General features: G+C 40.0%; 1 protein-coding gene across 5 annotated transcripts in view; it reads left to right on the top strand.

Annotated features, from left to right (window-relative positions):
• LOC126424750 (CLK4-associating serine/arginine rich protein) overlaps positions 1 to 20,675 on the top strand; it is a 178,788-nt gene that overhangs the window by 109,738 nt on the left and 48,375 nt on the right. For all 5 annotated transcript variants that reach the window (XR_007576206.1, XM_050087471.1, XM_050087470.1 and 2 more), the window contains exons 15-17: positions 1,101 to 1,206; positions 4,221 to 4,466; positions 12,150 to 12,317. Coding sequence is in view for 4 of the 5 variants with exons in the window: in XM_050087471.1 (XP_049943428.1) it covers positions 1,101 to 1,206; positions 4,221 to 4,466; positions 12,150 to 12,317 (520 nt within the window). In the remaining variant the exon portion in view is untranslated. The remainder of the gene's footprint in view (positions 1 to 1,100; positions 1,207 to 4,220; positions 4,467 to 12,149; positions 12,318 to 20,675) is intronic.

Raw genomic sequence — 20,675 nt, 5'->3', positions numbered from 1 at the left:
TATAGGGGTGTCGGGATACTTTAGATAAGATGGAATATTTGTTGCTATTATACTGTCCTCCTGAATTCTTATTCTTATTATTATTATTTGCTTTTACGGCCTCATTGGACCACTTTAGTCAATCATTTCCTGGTCCTCTTCTTCAGTAAGCGCATGTTTAGTTCTTTCTTAACTGCCCAGTATCTTTTTATTCGTTCTGATCTCTCCTGTCTTTCCTTATATTTCCTGTTGTTAATATTTTGCCCATTTTGATGTTGAATAAACATTTTTCTGCCGCTAATACTTTTTTCAGATGTTGTTAGTAAATACATTCAGTTAGATGGAACTGTACACGTTCCTGACATACGCAATTTCGTCTGACTTAATTTTGAATTAATCCCAGCTTCCTGCAGAAAAGTCCAATTGCATTGGTGCTTATAAAGTGCATCAGCTGTGATTTATCTTAAATAACAATGTCATTGATTTAGTATTTGAGTGTGTCATTAGGTACCTAATATTGAGTGGTGATTGATTCTTCTTCTTTGGAATTGAGAAGTGACAAAGTGGAAGCGTATATCTGTTGTGTAAATTTTTTCTTGCTGGGAAGAAAATTTGGTAGCTGTATAACGCAGTGATAACATCTATCTTTTGTATGTATCATCATTTAACCTTCATGGTGAGAGGTGTTACGGACGATAATGAAGAATTTGGTTGATGCTGACATGGCAAAGAATCTTTTGTACTTACCTGGAATAGCAGGTCTCAGCAGTATAGGTATTCTGAGGGGATACAAATTCTGTTTAGAATTTAGTGGGAAAGTAACTTTCCAAGCCAGCAGTTAACGTGGACATTTTCAGATGTCTCTAGTTGTGCTAAAGGCAATTTGTCTTTGGCGTTCCAATATAAATTGAATTACACATGATAAGTATTTTAATTGCCTTAATGTGCTTTGTCTGATTGAAAGCTGTAGAAACAAAAAGCGTAAATGTGATTCCCCCCCCCCCCCCCCCCCCCCCCCCCCACAGATTTGCAATTCTGATTGACTTTTGTGACATTTCTTAAATTGGTATTACTAAAATATTAGCCGGTTTTCAACATCCGAGTTCTTTTGTTACTCTCAGATAAAGCTGATAAGAGAGCAGAGCGCATGAGGCACGAGAAGATGGAACAAGAGAGGCAAGATAGGGAGGATGAACTGCGAGAAATGGCCATTAAATTGCGAAGAAGGTGAGTGATAACTGAAACATTTTATCAAACATTATTGTTAGTATTATTGTTATAATTAATACACTGGATTTTGTATTTTATCACTAATCGGACAATATTCAAGCAGTCCAGAACTGTGGCAGTTTTGTGCAGACCCAGTTAAGCGGCTTGTTTTATTTGGAAGATGGATATTTCATCAGTGCCAGCCATTTTCAAGTGCCCACTAAGATCTTCCAGCACAGCTCCCAGATTGCCGAGAACACCTGAGACAGCTGTTTCTGGTTTATACCAGAGTAGCTGTAGTTCAGTTTTTAAGACTTAATATGTAGAAAGTTTTTCAAGTTGTTTGTTGAGGATTCTGCTATCACCCAGGATAACAGTGCCAATGATCCATGTTTTCTTCTTCTTCTTCTTCTTATGATTATTATTATTATTATTATTATTATGTGGAAGGTAATTAAGACTATCACTCAGGCACCAATCAGGTCCTTCCTCAGCCAATTTACTGAAAATTTACTTCATGCTGATCGCTTCGTACATTGTCACTGCCCAGTATGGCACAGTGGTTACTACGCTTGACTCCCCTTTCCAGAGATGTGAAGTTCAAAGACCCAACCACTCATTCAAGCTTAGATATTTTGTGGTTTTTGTAAACCGTTTAAGGCAGCTATTGGGATAGTTCCTTGGAAAAGAACAGTGCCAATTTCCTTTCCTGACCTTACCTGTTTAAAGTTTGTCCTGTTATACTTGATTCCCAAGGTAATCCGACACACTATTAAGCAGGTGGTCATAACGTTCTGACTATCAGTGTAACAATAAACCCAACAAATAATATAGCCAATCTGTTCACCAGAAAAGATCCATAATAAGAAATCAGTAATGATCTTTTCGTTGGCTGGATGTCAGCTCTACTCTTCCTGTTTTCCTCCTCTGGTTTTTTTTTCCATTTCCATTGTTTGGATTTTGATAAGGTCTTTGATTTTAAAAGCAAAGCAGTCTGTGTGTGTCTTCTTGAGGAGACTTTACTTTGTGTATAGTTGTCATTGTAGAGACAAAGGAAACACTTTCACCAGGCACTATAGAATACTAGTAGCTCCCGTGTTGTCGTTTTAAATTATTGTGAGATAAACAGATGGTGTTCTGTTGTTATACAAAAACTGACCACATTATTTACCACACCCACACAAAATATCCTACTCACTGAAGTGTGAAAGTCAAAACTAACTTTTGTGGTAAATCAGAACTGTTAACAAGTATGAGACTTGACTGTAAATAATGACTGTTGTGAAAATTGCTTTGTTGTGTGATCCTTCCCCATATGCAACACAGACAGACAGTCTCTCAAACTGGATCTTGTAATATGAAACCTCATAGGACAGCCTCGGTGGAATTTGAAAGTGTAAGAGATAGTGTTTTTATCTCGGCATTCTTACTTTGAAGTGTGTGCTAAAAATGGATACTCATGTGCATAATTGAAAAGATTGGTATGAAATGTACTAAAAATTTTGTCTGAATGATCCTTGAGCTCACTGAAGATCTTGGTTTTATCATGATCTCAGCTGGCAGAAATAAAATATTTGCATCATATTATTGTGATAATGTTATTGAGGAATTATTACACTCATCAATGCACATGAAGAGATATATGCTTTAGATAATGTTCTCTCACATTGAATATAGGGAGCAAAGTGTATTGAAAATCATTATCAAAGTCAATAAATTTGTTAGGTAGAGGATATACATACCATGAACTAAGTAGACAGTCCCAAAATTTCTTGATGCCTCTTTTCTTTATTACACCGCACACCATACTGTTCTTATAGTTACCAAAATGTTCAAACCTGCAGTTATTATTTGCATTAGTCACTGTTATTTGTCCTTTTACTTTTTGTTAGTGTTGTATTTTGATGTGTAGTGGACTTTATTTAGTTATTTTTTACATCTTTCTGTCAGAGACCTTTGATAAAACTCATCACTTCTGTGTTAGATCACTATCTAGATCTTTTAAAAACTTACCAATAGTGTAATACTTTACCAATATTCCTTGGCTTCTCCTGGTATAACAAGTAATTTCTGTTGATGTGTTCTCTTAATCTTTTATTTCATTATACTTTATCCAGTTGAGCACAAAAGATGATTAAGCTAATTAAGCTAAATAATGATTAATGAACAACTACGCTCATGCCTGTAGTGATAGGAAGTCAAAGACTGACAGTTGAGGAAGAACGACTCAGTTCCGTACGTAGTCTGTGAAGTTAATTTGTTTCCCTGTGTGATGATGTCGCTGGCTGGAATCATGAGTATTTCACCTAAGATAGAAACTTTTAGACAATATTATGAAAAGATTATGAAAATGACAGATTGTTACTCACCACATAGCAGAGATTTTGAGTCACAGACAGGCACAACAAAAAGACTACTAAACGTGTAAGCTTTTGGCCAGAATGCCTTTTCTGAAATAGACAACATGAATGTGTGTGTGTGTGTGTGTGTGTGTGTGTGTGTGTGTGTGTGTTCTGTTTTGTGTGGGTGTATTTCAGAATTTACGTGTTTGGTAGTCTTTTTGTTGTGCCTGTCTGTGACTCAACAACTGTGCTATATGGTCAGCAGCAGTCTGGCCTTGTCATAATATTGTCATTATTCCATTGTGGATTTCCGTTGTTTGATGGAAACTTTTACTTTAGAATAATTTTTGAAGAATCTTTAAGGCAGAGTATTCAAGCTCAAGTGCCTGTCAACTAGCTGCTGGGTGCCTACTGGCTAATCGAATTTACTCATCTGACCAAGAGCCAGCTGGCGGCGGTAGCAGGGAGGTTCGCTTGTGTGCAATAGGGCCATCTAGGTGTAGCCTCCATTACTTCCGTGTGCCCAGCCCACGGGTGAGCTCGAGGGGTGTCCTCACTCTGTAGGAAAGTGTTGTCGCAAATCTAAATTTTGTAGCCAGTTGGCGAAAACTTAATATTTTGGTATTTTGCAAATTGAAATTAACTTGCAATTAAGAGAAAGGTGTACTGACAGAGGTACTTCATCCACAGGGAGAGAGAACGCAGACACCGCATGAAAGAGGGTGACGAGGACGACGAGACGTGGGACGACGACAGCCACTTGAGCGTTTCATCACTGGAGTCGTACAGTCCATCTCAGAGCCCATCCCCGCCACCAGAGAAGGAGAGGCGGCCAGAACCGCCACCACCACAGCAACAGCAGCCTCCCAGGCCATACCCCCCACCCCTGCTGGGACAACAGATCCTGCCGCCGCCGCGGCCGCACAGGAATCGGTGGTAAGGCTTTAGTTTTCAACCCGGTCGGAAAATGGTAATAACCCAGCAGTAGCTGTCTCGATCCTTCGAGCCTCAGTGTACGTAAATTACTAATTGCAGTATCTTTGTAATGTGAAATGCATTTAAATTTCCTCCGAGGAGAAAAAGTGTTGCTGCGATTCCTTACAACTTTTTTCTGCCCTGCATCCAAAGCAAATAACGCTTGGGCCAACTTTTAGATTTCTTACACAGACAGTGTGTATATGACCCGAGACAACCTGGGAGATCTGGGAAAAGCTGGGAATTTTTTAGAATTCCGGGAATTTTTTGTTGTTTTAGTTTTCAGTTAACTTTTTGTAATTTTGACTGGTAAGAATTGATACTCTAACAAAGGGTATTACTGTATCCCGCTACTGCAGAATAATACTGCAACAATAAAACGTGAATGAGAGGGAAAAATAAAAAAAAAAAGAAAACGAAAATAAAACATAAATTGCAAAGGAAATGTGCCATATACAACAAAATACAGTGCTCTTACAAGCGTTTGCCTACAGCAAAATGTGACAAAGGCTTTAGGAAGACTATACAATGCTTCATAACAACAAATTGCCTCAGATGAGCATGATGTCACAGCTGTTTACATTAGTTTCGTTCTAGCAGTTACGAGCGGGCTCATGCGCATGCGCAGTTGAGTGGCGTATGAGTAGTACCTTCTCCCATTTCTGGCTACAGAAATGTGGCTGTTGGCTGTGTAAGCAGTCGCAGCAAGCAGCTAGATGCAACCGGGAAAAATTTTAGTGCTGCACCCAAGTTGCCAGAATCATGTATGCACAGAGGGTCTGGATCTATTGGGAGGGGAGGGGGGGGCACCAAATTCGTATTCTTGAGGAGAAAAAAACGTTGTGTCACAAAGCGCCTAGCATCCAGCACACGTTGGTCTATCGATTACTCATATGATTTTGATGTGCATCCCTGTTGGTTTTTGAACACACTCTGTAAGTTGATTTCTGAATGGTCCGTGCGGTCTGAGGCAACTTCAGTTCGGTCCAGTAGTAAAAAATTTTTTGAATGCGTGCTTAGTGTTTCTGTCATGGGAATCCTTGTCGCTTCTAGAAATAAACTTTCCTGCAGGCAAAAGGGGACCGGGCTATACAAGCTGATACTATCTTGGTATGGCCCCAGTTTGGAAATATCATAGATCCGGGGCTGATATGCAGAGCAGTCTGAGCTATAGTGGGGAAGTGTGCAGTCTCTACGTGACCCGTGTTTACATTTAGTGATTTTGCTGTTTCCTATTTGTTTAATACTGCTCTCATGTCAAAAGAAAATAAAATGGATTTCTGTGGCCGGGAGCCATCAAGTGAATTACAATACATTCACATAAGTATGGAAGGCTATTATGTTATTAGTTTCAGATTTCATTTTATTTCCACTTTTCTGACAGCCATGCATTAATCGCCTTGTAGAACAATGAAGTTATTTTTGCCAGTTTGCTAAAGAAATTTTTATTAATCTTTTACGCTGAGGCAGTCAGTGTGTTTGAAACAAAGTGTTTAGTTCCACACTATTGGCTAATTTCGACTGCTCGCTGCATTTCAAGTGCACATTTTCATCTTCTAGCATACATGGCATTATGCCATAATAAAGAATCAGAAATGAGTTAATACAGTACCAGTACTCCAAGAAAATGTACATCCAGAAACCCACACTGAAAAGCTTAATATCAGGTCGAGGCCTACATCATTGGGAATCTGGACATACAAATGTGCTCTTTGAGTATCCACTTTAAATGTGCCATTTTAGTATTGCTCACGAAATTCCGATTCTCTTGGAGTATCCTCTGATGTCTTTTTTTTCTTTTATGACGTAATGTAAGATCTTTCAGTGTTTTACACGTACGAACATACGGGCTTCATGCACCATAGCAGCTGTCAACGCGCCATGGTGCCTGTTATCTGGCGGGAAAATATTGCGAATGGTGGTTTGAGAAGCATTACTTTCAAAGTAAATTTCCTTTTACGCAAGTTTAACTGTGGGCGAGAATGTACGATGAATTTCTTAAATCGCAGAGCGTTTGATGGCGAGCCATTTAGAAGTATTTCGAGCCTAGAAGATCAGACATTCATGTCGTTATTATGAGCAAGTTAATGTAGTGCTGCAGGAAGCTCTCTCTCCTCTGTGGTAGCTAATTTATTTGTGGAAAACTTTGAGGACAAGTCACTGGACTCGGCTAAAAATGTTTACTGGCACATTTCGTGTTATATATCTTGAAGCGTAACATGCGCAAAAAAATCAACATTATATGTGAAAGCTTAGCTTCTCTTGCAGCTTATTAACTGTAGAGACCCAAATTATATGTGAAAGTTTTGCTTTTCTTGTAGCAATAGTATGTATATTAATTTAAAACATTAACTTTTCTTGTTTGTGTATCTGCACTACTTAACAGTGACGTTGCTAGTAGCTGACTTCATCACGAGTCCTGTGGTCTGAATATCCACTGTCATCGGCTGGCAGGATCACTTGACGTAAGCTATGACTGGCTTACAATCTCGATTACAATGGCTCGGAAAGTAACATGCGGGGTTTTGGTTGCATATCAAAAATCTTTCCAAAATGAGTTTTTTTCCCTGAGTTTCGTTTTCTAAAGTGCCGGGAAATTCTTCACCCGTGTTTATAACATAACCATTCAAAGGATTGATAAGTTTTGCAGTTCCAAGGGAAAATGTACTGTCACTTAATAACACTTAAAAGGTGTGTTTTCATCCAGGAGAAAGTGTATTTTTAACAGGGAAATCTGGGAATTTTTTTCCTCCTCTGCGTATACACCCTGACAGATTTGCAAAATATTTCAGTCATACAATGAGATAGCATCATCGGGTGCTGAAGTACTTGAGGTTGAAATGCAATAAACAGAAATTTGCAAACAAATAAAATAAAAGCAATAAATTGGAAACAAAATGGAACAAGAAATTGTAGATGTTCAAATACAGTGATAGTGAGCTGGAAAGGAAAAAAGGAGTATGTCCATTCCTAGTGTGTATTCACTAGCATCCCTTATAATAATCCAGCGTATCGTCCATATATTGTGTTTGCTACCACAACAATCTGGCTGTTAGTTGTCATGTATTTCTTTGTAGAAAGTGGTTGCTTTTCAGTAAATCCGTAAACAGGGGCATGTTTTTGAGTAGCTTGTATTACTGAAAGTAAATTTAATTTGCCAGATACAGTGTACTGCAGATTATTTGGGTGCAGATTATTCATACATCTAAAAATAAATAAAGAGGCACATGCCTCACGCAAACGTGGACCGGCAGCACGGGTTGCTGGCCATTAGGGGCAGTGGCGGGCACTAAACCAGACCGCCAGTGGAAGACTACTGTGCCAAGCTGCACCTGATAACATGCACACGTTGGCCACTAATGCTGCTGTTGCTACTGCTACCCCTCCAGTAGGCATGGTGTTAAATATACGTTTGAAAATATCTCAGTTATTCGTGTGTTTTTCAATCATTTGTGTATCTTCTTCCACACATCACCCCAAATAATTAGGAGTATACTGTACTTAAAGTGGCATAAAATTATGTTGTTTTGAAAACTCACATTCGTACAGTAAACTGCTTCTGTTAAATTCACAAACTGCGAAAAATATCAAAGAAAAGAAAATCAAATTTTCAAGGAAGGAAGTCAGACAATAAATAATTGAATGAACTTGCCTTGATGTTAGTGTTAGTGAAACTTACTTTCGTACAAAAATATATTAAAGAAAGAAATTATTAAGTGATGCCATTATTTGTTGATTAGGCTGTAACTCAAAAGTCTAAAACATCTAACACAGCTGATTGTGTCCTCTATGGCCATTATTAATGGAAACTGTCACATAGAGGAAGCAGATAGTTCATTGTGTAGCTGGCTATCCTTTTTGGATTTTCCATTCTTTGATCCAGTCATTTACAAATACAAATGTTGGCAAGACAGCATTCAGATAATGAATGATGTTGACTAATAACATGGTTTTGGTGAGGCAACATTTAGATAATAATTTTGTACATTCCGTGGACTCTAGGTCCAATGAGTTATTTAAAATTTAAGGAATTGCGATGATGATATTTTCAAAATAGTGTGCTGTTGCCGTAAGTACTACTAGGAAAAATAGAGAAATGCTGAATGAAACTGTTTGGCTGTCAAAAAGGAAATGTGTGAAGCCTTCAGTAACTGGCATAGCAGAATATTATAGGAAGACCTCTCTAAAGTGCGGAGAAATCCTGGTTGTATATAAAAGCAACCAATGATACCAACGTCAGTGTTCAAACACGAAGGTAGTGACCGATAGAATCCCTATCAGAGTATATATAGAATTTCCAGCTGCATTAGCCCCCTCTTTTACCTATAATATACTGAGGATCCTCAAACAAAAAACTGACAACTGATTGGAAAGAAGCTTGTTTCTGCAAGAAAGGTAACAGAAGTAATGCACCAAACTACTGTCCTATATCTTTGACTACCAACTGTTGTAGAATATTCTGAGCAAAACCAACTGAGTGACCGCCATGCCAAAGAGCATTAATTCCAAAAATATTTTTCACGCAAAATTCGATTTGTACTTTTTTCACAATCTTCTGAAAGCCGTGAATCAAGACAGTGGTAGCATACTAGGGAAATGCAAGCAATCTAAATAGGAAATTGCTTACAAAACACTCATTAAAGCTTGTATTACACTATCATTTTTCTTTGTCAAAGTTGATATGTCAAATATTTGTGTCAAAGAAATTTGATGGTGTAAGAGGGAACTTTGTCAAATCTCACCTGTCGTCAAATAAATATGATCAAATTGAGGGCTTCGCCATAGATTTGATCATAAAAGGTGTTCGTTTTCTGTTCACTGCAATATGAAATGTAACTGCTTGGAGCACTGGTGTTGCTACAGCTATTTGACATCTCTGTAGCATGTTTGTAAACATGGCTTCAAAGTTGGTGTGTGTCTTCGACTCTTCTTCTTCTTCTTCTTCTTCTTCTTCTTCCTTTTTTTAAAAACTTGCTTCGATTAGGGTGGGGGATGAGCAAGGGGCACAGTGCATGTTATTAATTGTGCATTGATGGGCAGTTGGAATATGCTGTAGGCGGCTTCATGTCCACAATTACAGCTATAACCATTCACCTCTACATCTGGAAAGACCCAGGCAGCTTTTCAGCGAGCTGGAATAGAGGATGTAGTCACACTCTAAAATAAATATTCTTTCTTAGCTTTCCATTCTGTTTTGTTTATTTTCGAACCCTGGATACCACAAGTTAAAAAGCTCTTCATTTGTTCCATACTTTTTATTAATTTTGTAGTTGTTGGAACACTAATACCATTAATTAAAGTATTCAAGTATAAAAATTGTTCTTATTGCCCATATAGAGTACTAAACATTTATTTACATTCACATATTCCCCCTTCAGTGCTGTATAAATCACTTCACACGTTTCTGGAATTATTTTGGTTAATGTGCAATGTGATGTTCCAGTGCTGCATTGTAAACTAGAGTAGCTCTCTCCTGTGTCAAGAAATCCCAGTGCCACAGTTTGCCTGTCCTCTGCACATTCAGCATTTCTCAAGATAGTATTCTGTTCTGTAATATGAGAAGCCACATTACTGAGCAAATACTGAAATACACTCTCAGTCATTTGTAATTCATTTATATATAAGACTTGACGTCCTTCACTAGCAGCTCTCTTAACAAATTTTGCTGAATGCTTTTACTATCACAACGTACTACCTATGGCTTCATCCAAGTATATTTCCTTTTTTTCCCACTGCTTTTCTTCCAAATACACACAGAGTGCAATTGTGGTACTAGGAACTGCAGTGCATAATAACAAGTTGTTGTCCACCATCTTGAAATTTCATGAAAAATATGAAGACGGTGTAATATCCCTTATTAGCGCCACATCAAAGATCTTTGTCAAGGAAATTTGACAAATATTTGATCATATTTCTTTGTCAAAGAAATATGATAGTGTAATACCGGCCTGACCCATCCTAGAATATTGTTGAAGTGTGTGGAACTCATACCAAAAAGGACTAACAAGAGTGTAGGACAAAAGAGGATAGCATGAAGGTTACAGGTTTGCTCGACCAGTGAGAATGTGAACTAACAGACGCAGATGGATGGAGAATACTGTGTGGAAGTGTACTTTGAAAACTTTGAGAATCAGATTTAAGAGAGGACTATAGGGATACACTGCACCCCCTTACGCACTGCTCCCGTAAAGTTCACAAAGAAAAAATTTGACTGACTAAAGCATGCATGGAGGAATTAAATCGCACGCCATCTGTGAGTGGAAGAGGAAGAAATTCTGCTGAGCGGTACAATGAGAAGTACCTTCTGCCATGCACTTCATAGTGGTTTGCAAAGTGTAGATGTAGGTGTAGAAGGAAGATAAATGAGAAGGATGGTAAGCATGCTAATGTGTAAACAGTTTAAACAAAAACTGTCATAATTGGAATTTGAACATGGGACATTTGGTACAATGACTAAACGTTCTACCTTCTCAACCACAGGAGATCTACAATACAATTACTCACAGGTATGCTTTTCCTGTGCTAAGTAGCACTTGTGATACTTTTAATTATCATTTACGCATTTTCTACTGAACGACAGCACACAGCATGAACAAAATCAGTGTTTTCGTTCATTCTCTATCGACGTACAACATTTAGTACCAATCTGAATGTCTGACACCAGAAGGTTTGGATGTCAGAGGGAAGTAAAATTTGGGCACAAAAATTTCACTAAGTGTGCCTATTTTGCAGGTCCGTAAGTGCAAGTGTAGGTGATGGAACATTATTTTGTAAACAGTCATTGAAGTCATATAGTTTTTCAGTTACATTTTATAGACTGTATCTTTTAAAAATCAGACCTTGGGAAAACATAGCAGTAGTACAGTTATGACCCCTATAACTTGCCAGCCACAGGTTATAAACTAGTTGTGGCAAGTTAAGATTGTGACTGGTTGGGGTTAAGGAGTTTTGTTTTGTACAGTTATTCATCTGGGAGGTTAACAAGCTTTTAGACCAACTACGCCTTTCCACTAATATACTAAGGAAATTTCTAGCAGAATGTAAATAATTCAGGAGTAAAGGAGACTACCTACCAAACAGCAGAAGCGTTCGATCATTGATGGTCACACACAGAAGAGAATGAAAACTTTTCTAGCTTTTGGAGAAACCCTTTGATGAGCTAAATGCATCTTCTCACAAGTGGTTCTCACTTTGATAGTGTATGTTTTGCCAGTTACCGGGCTATTACAGGTGGTGATTGGGAGGGGGCGCATAGTGCAAGTCTTACAGCAGGGGTGGTTACAGGGGCTGGAGCCATAGGGTAGGGACAGTTTGCCCATCACACATAGGATAACTCCCCCCCCCCCCCCCCCCCCTCCCCTCCCCTTACCTCTGCCATCGCAGTATCCTGGACAGACCCTGTGCTCCTTCTGCACTCATTTCCTTATCCTGTGGCTCTGAAAGCTTGCAATTTTTCGTAACCTCTGTGTGTGTGTGTGTGTGTGTGTGTGTGTGTGTGTGTGTGTGAGATAGATCTCTTGCCATTGCTTGGTATGTATATTTCCATGGCAATATGTCTTTAATTGAATTTATTTAAAGTTTATCAATGATGAAATTGAAAAGTTTAATAATTATTTGTAACCTTTTGGCATTTTGGTTTCGCAGGTCACGATCGAGTGATGATGAAGATTGTGGTGGTAACTACCGGAGGGGCTACAGCAGTAGCAGCCACTCCTCATATCACCACAGGCAGAGATCCGACGATAGGAGAGGTAGTAGTCGGAGAGACAGTAGGCGTAGCAGGAGCCCACCACAGAGAAGACCATATCCGAGGTACCAGGAAAACCTTTAACATTATCGCCTTTGATGTAATGTCTGTGAAATTTGACTATTTGTATTTACAGGATATGTCAATTCTGCAGGTAATAAGCTTAACTGTATGGCTGATTGGAAACTTATTAGAGGCAAGAAATTGGTGGCAGAGGACATTGGGTGTAGTAGGGTAGAGATGAGTGCCTGAAAAAAGCAGAAAGTTTTCGGTCGTGGAAAAGTATTGAGTTGGTATCTTAAAGATGCTTAGAAGAAATAGATGTTGAAAGATGTCTTTGGAGTTGACATTAGCTGGGAGGAAAAATAAGCAGTCTGGAGATGTTAGGGTGAAAACAGAACGTTTATAAGGTGCATAGTGACAGATAATGAGGACAAGTCTCGAAGAAAAGCCAATGGGATTCCAGTAAAAGTAAACTTGTACTTCTTGGCAGGAAAAGTCCTGAAACCTGTTGTTGTTGAATTTCTCTCTCTCTCTCTGTCTCTCTCTCTCTTGGCATGGGAACACAACACCTCTGTGCAGATGACAGTATTTTCTTATTAAATAAATGTTACTCCTTGATGACTTTGCATCACATGTCATGCACACTGTATCGATTTTGTCTTTGTCCATCTCAGCCTTGTGGGTGAAAGGATCTATTGTTGAGATATTGTTTGGATCAAGAAGGTATCAGTGAAGTGTGAGTGAGTCACATATGTAGAAGTAACAATTTTCTACTTTAGTATGTCTCTGTTCACATTTTTTAAACATTTCAAGACAAATGCAATCATCAGGAGGATTTTGTCCAGATTTAAATTGTGGGTTGCATTTGCAATCTGCACTTGTGTGTTATTGGCAGCCAGTTATGGAATGAAGGGATAAGTGTCATCTTGCGTGAATAATGTAGTGACAAACACATATACGCATATACTCTGCAAATCACTTTGAAAGTAATGGCAAAGTAAATGGCAGTGTACCACCTGTAATGGACAGCAGTAGCATACAGGAAGTGTTTCATTTCCATGTACACACACACACACACACACACACACACACACACACACACACACACACTCCACAAATGCTTTCTTAGATAAAAACAGAAATAATTCTTTGCGGTGGTGGCCGCATGATTATGGAAATGCATATCAGATGTATGCAGACAATGACTGAAGCCTAAAATTATTATGTGTGCATTTTCTTATCAATCACGTAGTCACGCCCCAAAAAGTTCAGTAATGAGAAAGTATTTCATACAGCACGCTTATGCCCAGTTGCTGGCTTATAGATGCAGAAATGAACCATAAGGAAGTAGGATGAGGAGAGATTTTACCCGAGTTAAATTTTTCTAAATAAGATAAACAGAATTCAGACCAAAACGATGAGGGTCATTGTTCAAGTCAATGAATGACAGTCTATAGTAGTTAGTCTGACTTATATCACATGGTTATATGATACAGATGACTGTTAAGCAAATTATCACAGTGTCCATGAGGACCATTGGACTAATAAACTTCATCGAGCGAGGTGGCGCAGTGGTTAGACACTGGACTCGCATTCGGGAGGACGACAGTTCAATCCCGCGTCCGGCCATCCTGATTTAGGTTTTCCGTGCTTTCCCTAAATCACTCCAGGCAAATGCCGGGATGGTTCTTCTGAAAGGGCACGGCAGACTTCCTTCCCCATCCTTCCCTAATCCGATGAGACCGATGAGCACGCTGTCTGGTCTCCTTCCCCAAAAACAACCAACCAACTAATAAACTTCTTCCATGTTTGCCCCAGTCTGTTTACAAATTGACTTTAATCATGGGTAATGCAGGCACAATTTTTTGAAATAAAGTACAGTCTTTTTTGATTGATGTTGATTACACTGTAGGAAAAGATAGATTGCTACTTACCATAAAGATGAAAAGTTAGCTTGCAGACAGGCACAATTAAAAGACACTTACTCTTTTAATTAGCCTCTCTGCAACTTAATGGGTCACCTATATGATAAGTAGCAATCTATCTTTTCGTACACTGTTGATATTCCTACCTGGAGTTTCCATTATTTGATTTGAACATTATTATTTTATTTTTTCATGGCAAATTGTGTAACTATAATTTGATTTGCTTATTGAAACGTGGTAAATTTTTGAAACAGGAATGAAATCAGCAGTTTCTGCTATAATGCTGTTTAATAACTGTTATAGATTCAGTTAGAGCTGGACATACAATCAGCAGTAGAATAATTCATATCCCTGTCTAGCCATTCAGATTTAGGTTTTCTACATTTAGACACCTACATCTATACTCTGCAAATCACAGTGATGTGCGTGGCAGAAGGTATGCGCCACAGTACAAATTACTAGGGTTTCTTCCTGTTCCATTCACATATGGAGCACAGGAAGAACGATTGTTTTCATGCCTCAGTGCATATGCCCCTTTGTACCAGTTATTATGGTTTCTTCCCGTTCCATTCACTAATGGAGTACAGGAAGAACGAATGTTTAAATTCCTCTGTGCGTACAGTAATTGAACTAATCTTGTCCTCATTGTCCCTATATGAACAACATGTAGCAAGTTGTTGTATATTCCCAGAGTCTTCATTTAAAGCTGTTAATTGAAACCCTGAACTTCTCTGTATACATTCAGTATCCCCCGTTAGTCCTATTTGGTGCGGGTTCCACACCAGTGAGCAATATTTTTATTTATTTATTTTTTTTTTTTTTTATACATGCACAGTTTTACATTTCTAAACAATTAAAGCAAGTTACCAATCTTTGCACCACTTTGAAATTTTATCAAGATCTGAGCGACATTCATGCAGCTTCTTTCAGACAATAGTTCATCAAATACTGGCGTCCAAAATTAAAGCAGCAAACTGCTATTTCCCTATGTTGTGTGTAATTCACAGTACAATCATACAAAATATCAACAGATGTCCATACAGTCGTGTTCTTCATGGAAGGTGGCATTCTGGTCAATGAACAACCACTTCAATGATGACGTCAGGGCACTTATGAAACAGGGTAGTGTTTTCTAAGTAGTCTCACATTCACACTCGCTATGTATAGATTCACAGACAGTGCTGTCTGGCACAAAGAAGACACCTACCAGACTCTCTGTGATGTAGGTCCATAAGAAGAATAGAATCAGGGCCGTTGCAAACTGATGTGGCCTGAAGGCTTAATGTGAATAGCTCTGCTGTTTCTCGGATGTGGCGATAATTTTTAGAGACGGAAACAGTATGCCGAAGACCAGGGCAAGAGGAGAGGACCATTAATGGCCATAAGGGCACGACAGTACTGCCTTTGTACTGTATGGGAACTGGCATCTGACCTTGCAGGATCCATTGGCCGTGTTGTATTGAGACAATGGTGTACAGAAGGCTTTGTCAGAGTAGCATTTATTGTCACAGACCTTCTGTATGTGTACCTTTGATGCGTCTTCACAGAAGGGAACGTCTAGAGTGGAGTTGTCAACATGCCACCTGGATGATCAAACAGTGGACCAATGTTCTTTTCGCAGATGAGTCTAGAATTTGTCTGGAGAGTGATTTTCAGTGCATTCGCATCTAGAGGGAATGTGGAACACGGTTTTAAAAACATAATATTGCAGAAAAAGACAGTTATCGAGGAGCGTCTTTAAGGGCGTGTGCAGATTATGGTGACCTTATATTATATCATCTGTGTGCTTTAATAGTTTAGTTTCTTGAGTTTCTGCGTGTAAATTAAAAATATAATAGCCACAGTTCTCGCGTTTTCGTTTGCGTCAGAAAGTAAATCGATTCTGTGATATATTACAAGTTCCTTATCGGGGCAAATTATTTAGTTTCACCTGAGTGCTTTGGTAGTTAGGTTCTTGAATATCTGCGTATTACTAGACACCATTCATGCGTTTTCGTCAGGGTCTACATTAGAGTTGCGCAGCACGTGCCGATAGTCTGTTTATCTGCATAGTTTAGTTTTCCATGGTCTTTGGTATGGACAGGGACTGCGATTGTTGTGTGCGGATGCGAGCCGAGTTGGTGATACTTCGCTCTTAGCTTCAGGCTGTGATGGCTTCGGTTACACAGCTTGAGGCTGCAGTGGATGGGCACCACTGTTGTGGGCCGGCCATGGGGATCCATTGGACGTCCAGCGCGTCAGAGTCCTCCAATTGGTCCTCACCAGTGGCCAAATCAGTTACTGCTCGCACTGAGGCTGACCCGGCAGCTGTGGTCGAGTGGGTGGTCGCCCCGGGGCGAAGCAGGCGGCGAAAGATTTCAGCCGCACGTAAGGCCTCCCTGGTTTGTCTGACAAACAGGTTCCAGGTGCTGTCTGCGGCTGACACATTCGCTGAGCCGGATGCTGTTGCCTGTCCTGTTTCAAAGGAAACCACTCAGCCTGCAAGATCGGGGCAATCGCAGAAGGTGGGACTATAGGTGGCTGGGAGCTCCAGCGTTAGGCGCGTTATGGGGCCCCTTAGGTACTTGGCTGACAAGGAGGGTAAGAAAACCAATATGAGCTGCCGGGGTGGCCGAGCGGTTCTAGGCGCTACAGTCTGGAACCGCACAACCTCTACAGTCGCAGGTTCGAATCCTGCCTCAGGCATGGATGTGTGTGATGTCCTTAGGTTAGTTAGGTTTAAGTAGTTCTAAGTTCTAGGGGGACTGATGACCTCAGAAGTCAAGTCCCATAGTGCTCAGAACCATTTGAAAACCAATGTGCACTTCGTGTGCATACTGGGTGGAGTCATTCCAGATGTGGAAAGGGTCCTCCCAGATGCCATGAAGAGCACAGGGTGCAGCCAACTGCAGGTAGTTGCTCACGTTGGTACCAATGATGTGTGTCACTTTCGATTCTCTCTGGTTTCGAGCGGTTAACAGAAGTGGTAAAGGCTGCTAGTCTTGCTTGCAAGATGAAAGCAAAGCTGAACATTTGCAACATAGTCGACTGGACCGATTACGAACCTCTGGTACAGAGCCGAGTGGAAGGTCTGAATCAGAGGCTCAGACTGTTCTGCGACCGTGTAGGCTGCAGATTCCTGGACTTGCGCCAAAGGGTGGTTGGGTTTCGGGTTCCGCTGAATAGGTCAGGTGTCCACTATACGCAGGAGGCAGCTACATGGGTAGCAGGGGCTGTGTGGCGTGGACTGGGCGTTTTTTTTTTTTTTTTAGGTTAGATGGTCTCAGGAAAACACAAGAAGGGCTTCAGTCACAAAGGGTGCTGGCTGAACACAGGAAGAACATAGATACAGGAACCGTTGGTATAACAGTTGTAAATTGTCATAGCTGTGTTGGGAAAGTACCAGAGCTCCAAGCACTAATAGAAAGCACCCATGCTCAAATTGTTATAGGCACTGAAAGCTGGCTAAAGCCGGATACAAGCTCAGCTGAAATTTTTGCAAAGAACCTAACAGTGTTACGAAAAGATAGGCTAAACACGGTTGGCAGTGGTGTGTTTGTTGCTGTTGGAAGTAGTTTAACTTGTCGCGAAATTGAAGTAGATACTTCCTGTGAGTTAGTATGGGCAGAGGTCATTATTGGCAACCAGAATAAAATAATAATTGGCTCCTTTTACCGACCTCCCAGTTCAGATGATACAGTTGCTGAAAGATTCAAAGAAAACTCGAGTTTGATTTCAAACACCTACCCGACTATATGATAATAGTTGGTGCTGACTTTAATTTACCCTGGATATGTTGGCAAAAATACATGTTTAATTCTGGAGGTACACATAAAATATCATCCGAAATTGTGCTAAACGCATTCTCTGAAAATTATTTCGAGCAGTTAGCCCACGCAAATAGTAAACGGTTGTGAAAACACACTTGACCTCTTAGCAACAAATAATCCTGAGTTAATAACCAGCATCAAAACTGATATAGGGATAAGTGAACACAGGGTTGTCGAAAAATAAGCGAAAAATATACCTATTCAAAAAAGCAGATAAAAAGTCACTTGACGCCTTCCTGAGAGACAATCTCCACTCATTCCAAATTAATAATATAAGTGTAGACCAGATGTGGCATAAATTCAAAGAAATAATATCGGCAGCAGTTGAGAGGTTTATACCAAATAAACTAACAAACGACGGAGCTGATCCTCCTTGGTACACAAAACGGGTTAAAACACTGTTGCAGAAACAACGAAACTAACATGTTAAATTCAAACAGACGCAAAATCACCAAGATTGGCGATCCTTTGCAGAAGCTCGAAACTTAGCGCGGAGTTCAATGCGAGATGCCTATAACAGTTTCCACAGTGAAACTTTGTGTCAAAACCTGGCAGAAAATCCAAAGCGATTCTGATCGTATGTGAGGTATGTTAGCGGCAAGAAACAATCAGTGCCTTCTCTGCGCGATAGCAATGGAGATAATATCTAAGACAGTGCTGCCAAAACAGAGTTACTAAACACAGCCTTCCGAAATGCCTTCACAAAAGGAGATTAAGTAAATGATGTGTCGACAGAAGTGCCGACACAGTGTTATTTTGAGGGGGCCGATAGGCACGCTATCTAACGCAGACGGGCGTGAATTCTGGAACAGGATAACTATTGAATGGTAGCAAGAAAAGTACGTAGCTGCTTTATACTTAACTTTAATGACTCCTTGTGATACATCTCTCTTGACTATACAAATGCGACTCGTAAGATACATGCACTGTTACAATTGGCGCCTTGCTAGGTCGTAGCCATGGACTTAGCAGAAGGCTATTCTAACTGTCTCTCGGCAAATGAGAGGAAGGCTTCGTCCGTATTGTCGCTAGCAATGTCGTCGTACAACTGGGGCGAGTGCTCTATCGTATATCGAGACCTGCCTTGTGGTGGCGCTAGGTCTGCGATCACACAGTGGCGACACGCGGGTCCGACATGTACTAAATGGACCGCGGCCGATTTAAGCTACCACCTAGTAAGTGTGGTGTCTGGCGGTGACACCACAGTAAATATTCCAGAATTCGAATCGAGACCAGCTGCCAACATGAGAAACGTAGAAGTAAATATCCTCGGAGTAGTGAAGCAACTTAAATCACTTAATAAAAGCAAGTCTTCTGGTCCAGACTGTATACCAATTCGGTTCCTTTCAGAGTATGCTGATGCATTAGCCCCATACTTAACAATCATATACAACTGTTCACTCGACAAAAGATCCGTATCCAAAGACTGGAAAGTTGCACAGGTCACACCAATATTCAAGAAAGGTAGTAGTAATAATCCCCTAAATTACAGGCCCATATCATTAACGTCGATATGCAGCAGGATTTTAGTGCTTATATTGTATTCGAACATTATGAATTACCTCAAAGGAAATGGTCTATTGACACACAGTCAGCATGGGTTTAGAAAACATCGTTCCTCTGAAACTCGACTAGCTCTTCATTCACAAGGAGTGCTGAGTGCTATTGACAAGGGATTTCAGATCGATTCCGTATTCCTGGATTTCCGGAAGGCTTTTGACACTGTACCACACAAGCGGCTCGTAGTAAAATTGAGTGCTTATGGAATATTGTCTCGGTTATGTGACTGGATTCGCGATTTCCTGTCAGAGAGGTCACAGTTCGTAGTAATTGATGGAAAGTCAGCGAGTAAAACAGCAGAAGTGATTTCAGGTGTTCCCCAAGGTTGTGTTACAGGCCCTTTGCTGTTCCTTATCTATATAAATAATTTGGGGGACAATCTGAGCAGCTGTCTTCGGTTGTTTGCAGATGATGCTGTCACATATGGACTAATAAAGTCATCAGAAGATCAAAACGATTTAGAAAAAATATCTGAATGGTGCGAAAAGTGGCGGTTGACCCTGAATAACGAAAAGTTTGAGGGCATCCATATGAGTACTAAAAGGAACTTGGTAAACTTCGGTTACACGATAAATCAGTCTAATCCAAAAGCCATAAATTCAACTAAATACCTAGGTAAACTAACTACCTAGGTATTACAATTACTAACAACTTAAATTGGAAAGAACACATAGAAAATGTCGTATGGAAGGCTAACCAAAGGCTGCGTTTTATTGACAGGACACTTAGAAAATGTAACAGACCTACTAAGGAGAGTGCCTACACTACGCTTGTCCGTCCTCTTTTAGAATACTGCTGCGCGGTGTGGGATCCTTATGAGGTAGGACTGACGGAGTACGTCAAAAAAGTTCAAAGAAAGGCAGCACGTTTTGTATTATCGCGAAATATGGGAGAGAGTGTCACAGAAATGATACAGGGTTTGGGCTGGAAATCATTAAAAGAAAGGTGTTTTTCGTTGCGACTGAATCTTCTCACGAAATTCCAGTCACCAACCTTCTCCTCCGAATGTGAAAATATTTTGTTGACACTGACCTACATAGGGCGGAATGATCACCACGACAAAATAAGGGAAATTAGAGCTTGTATGGAAAGATATGAGTGTTCATTCTTTCCGCACGCTATAAGA

The sequence above is a fragment of the Schistocerca serialis genome, chromosome 10 (assembly GCF_023864345.2).
Source record: "Schistocerca serialis cubense isolate TAMUIC-IGC-003099 chromosome 10, iqSchSeri2.2, whole genome shotgun sequence".
In the NCBI taxonomy this organism is placed as follows: Eukaryota; Metazoa; Arthropoda; class Insecta; order Orthoptera; family Acrididae; genus Schistocerca; species Schistocerca serialis.
Note: the sequence above shows the minus strand (reverse complement) of the source record. Positions and strands in the feature narration are given on the sequence as shown.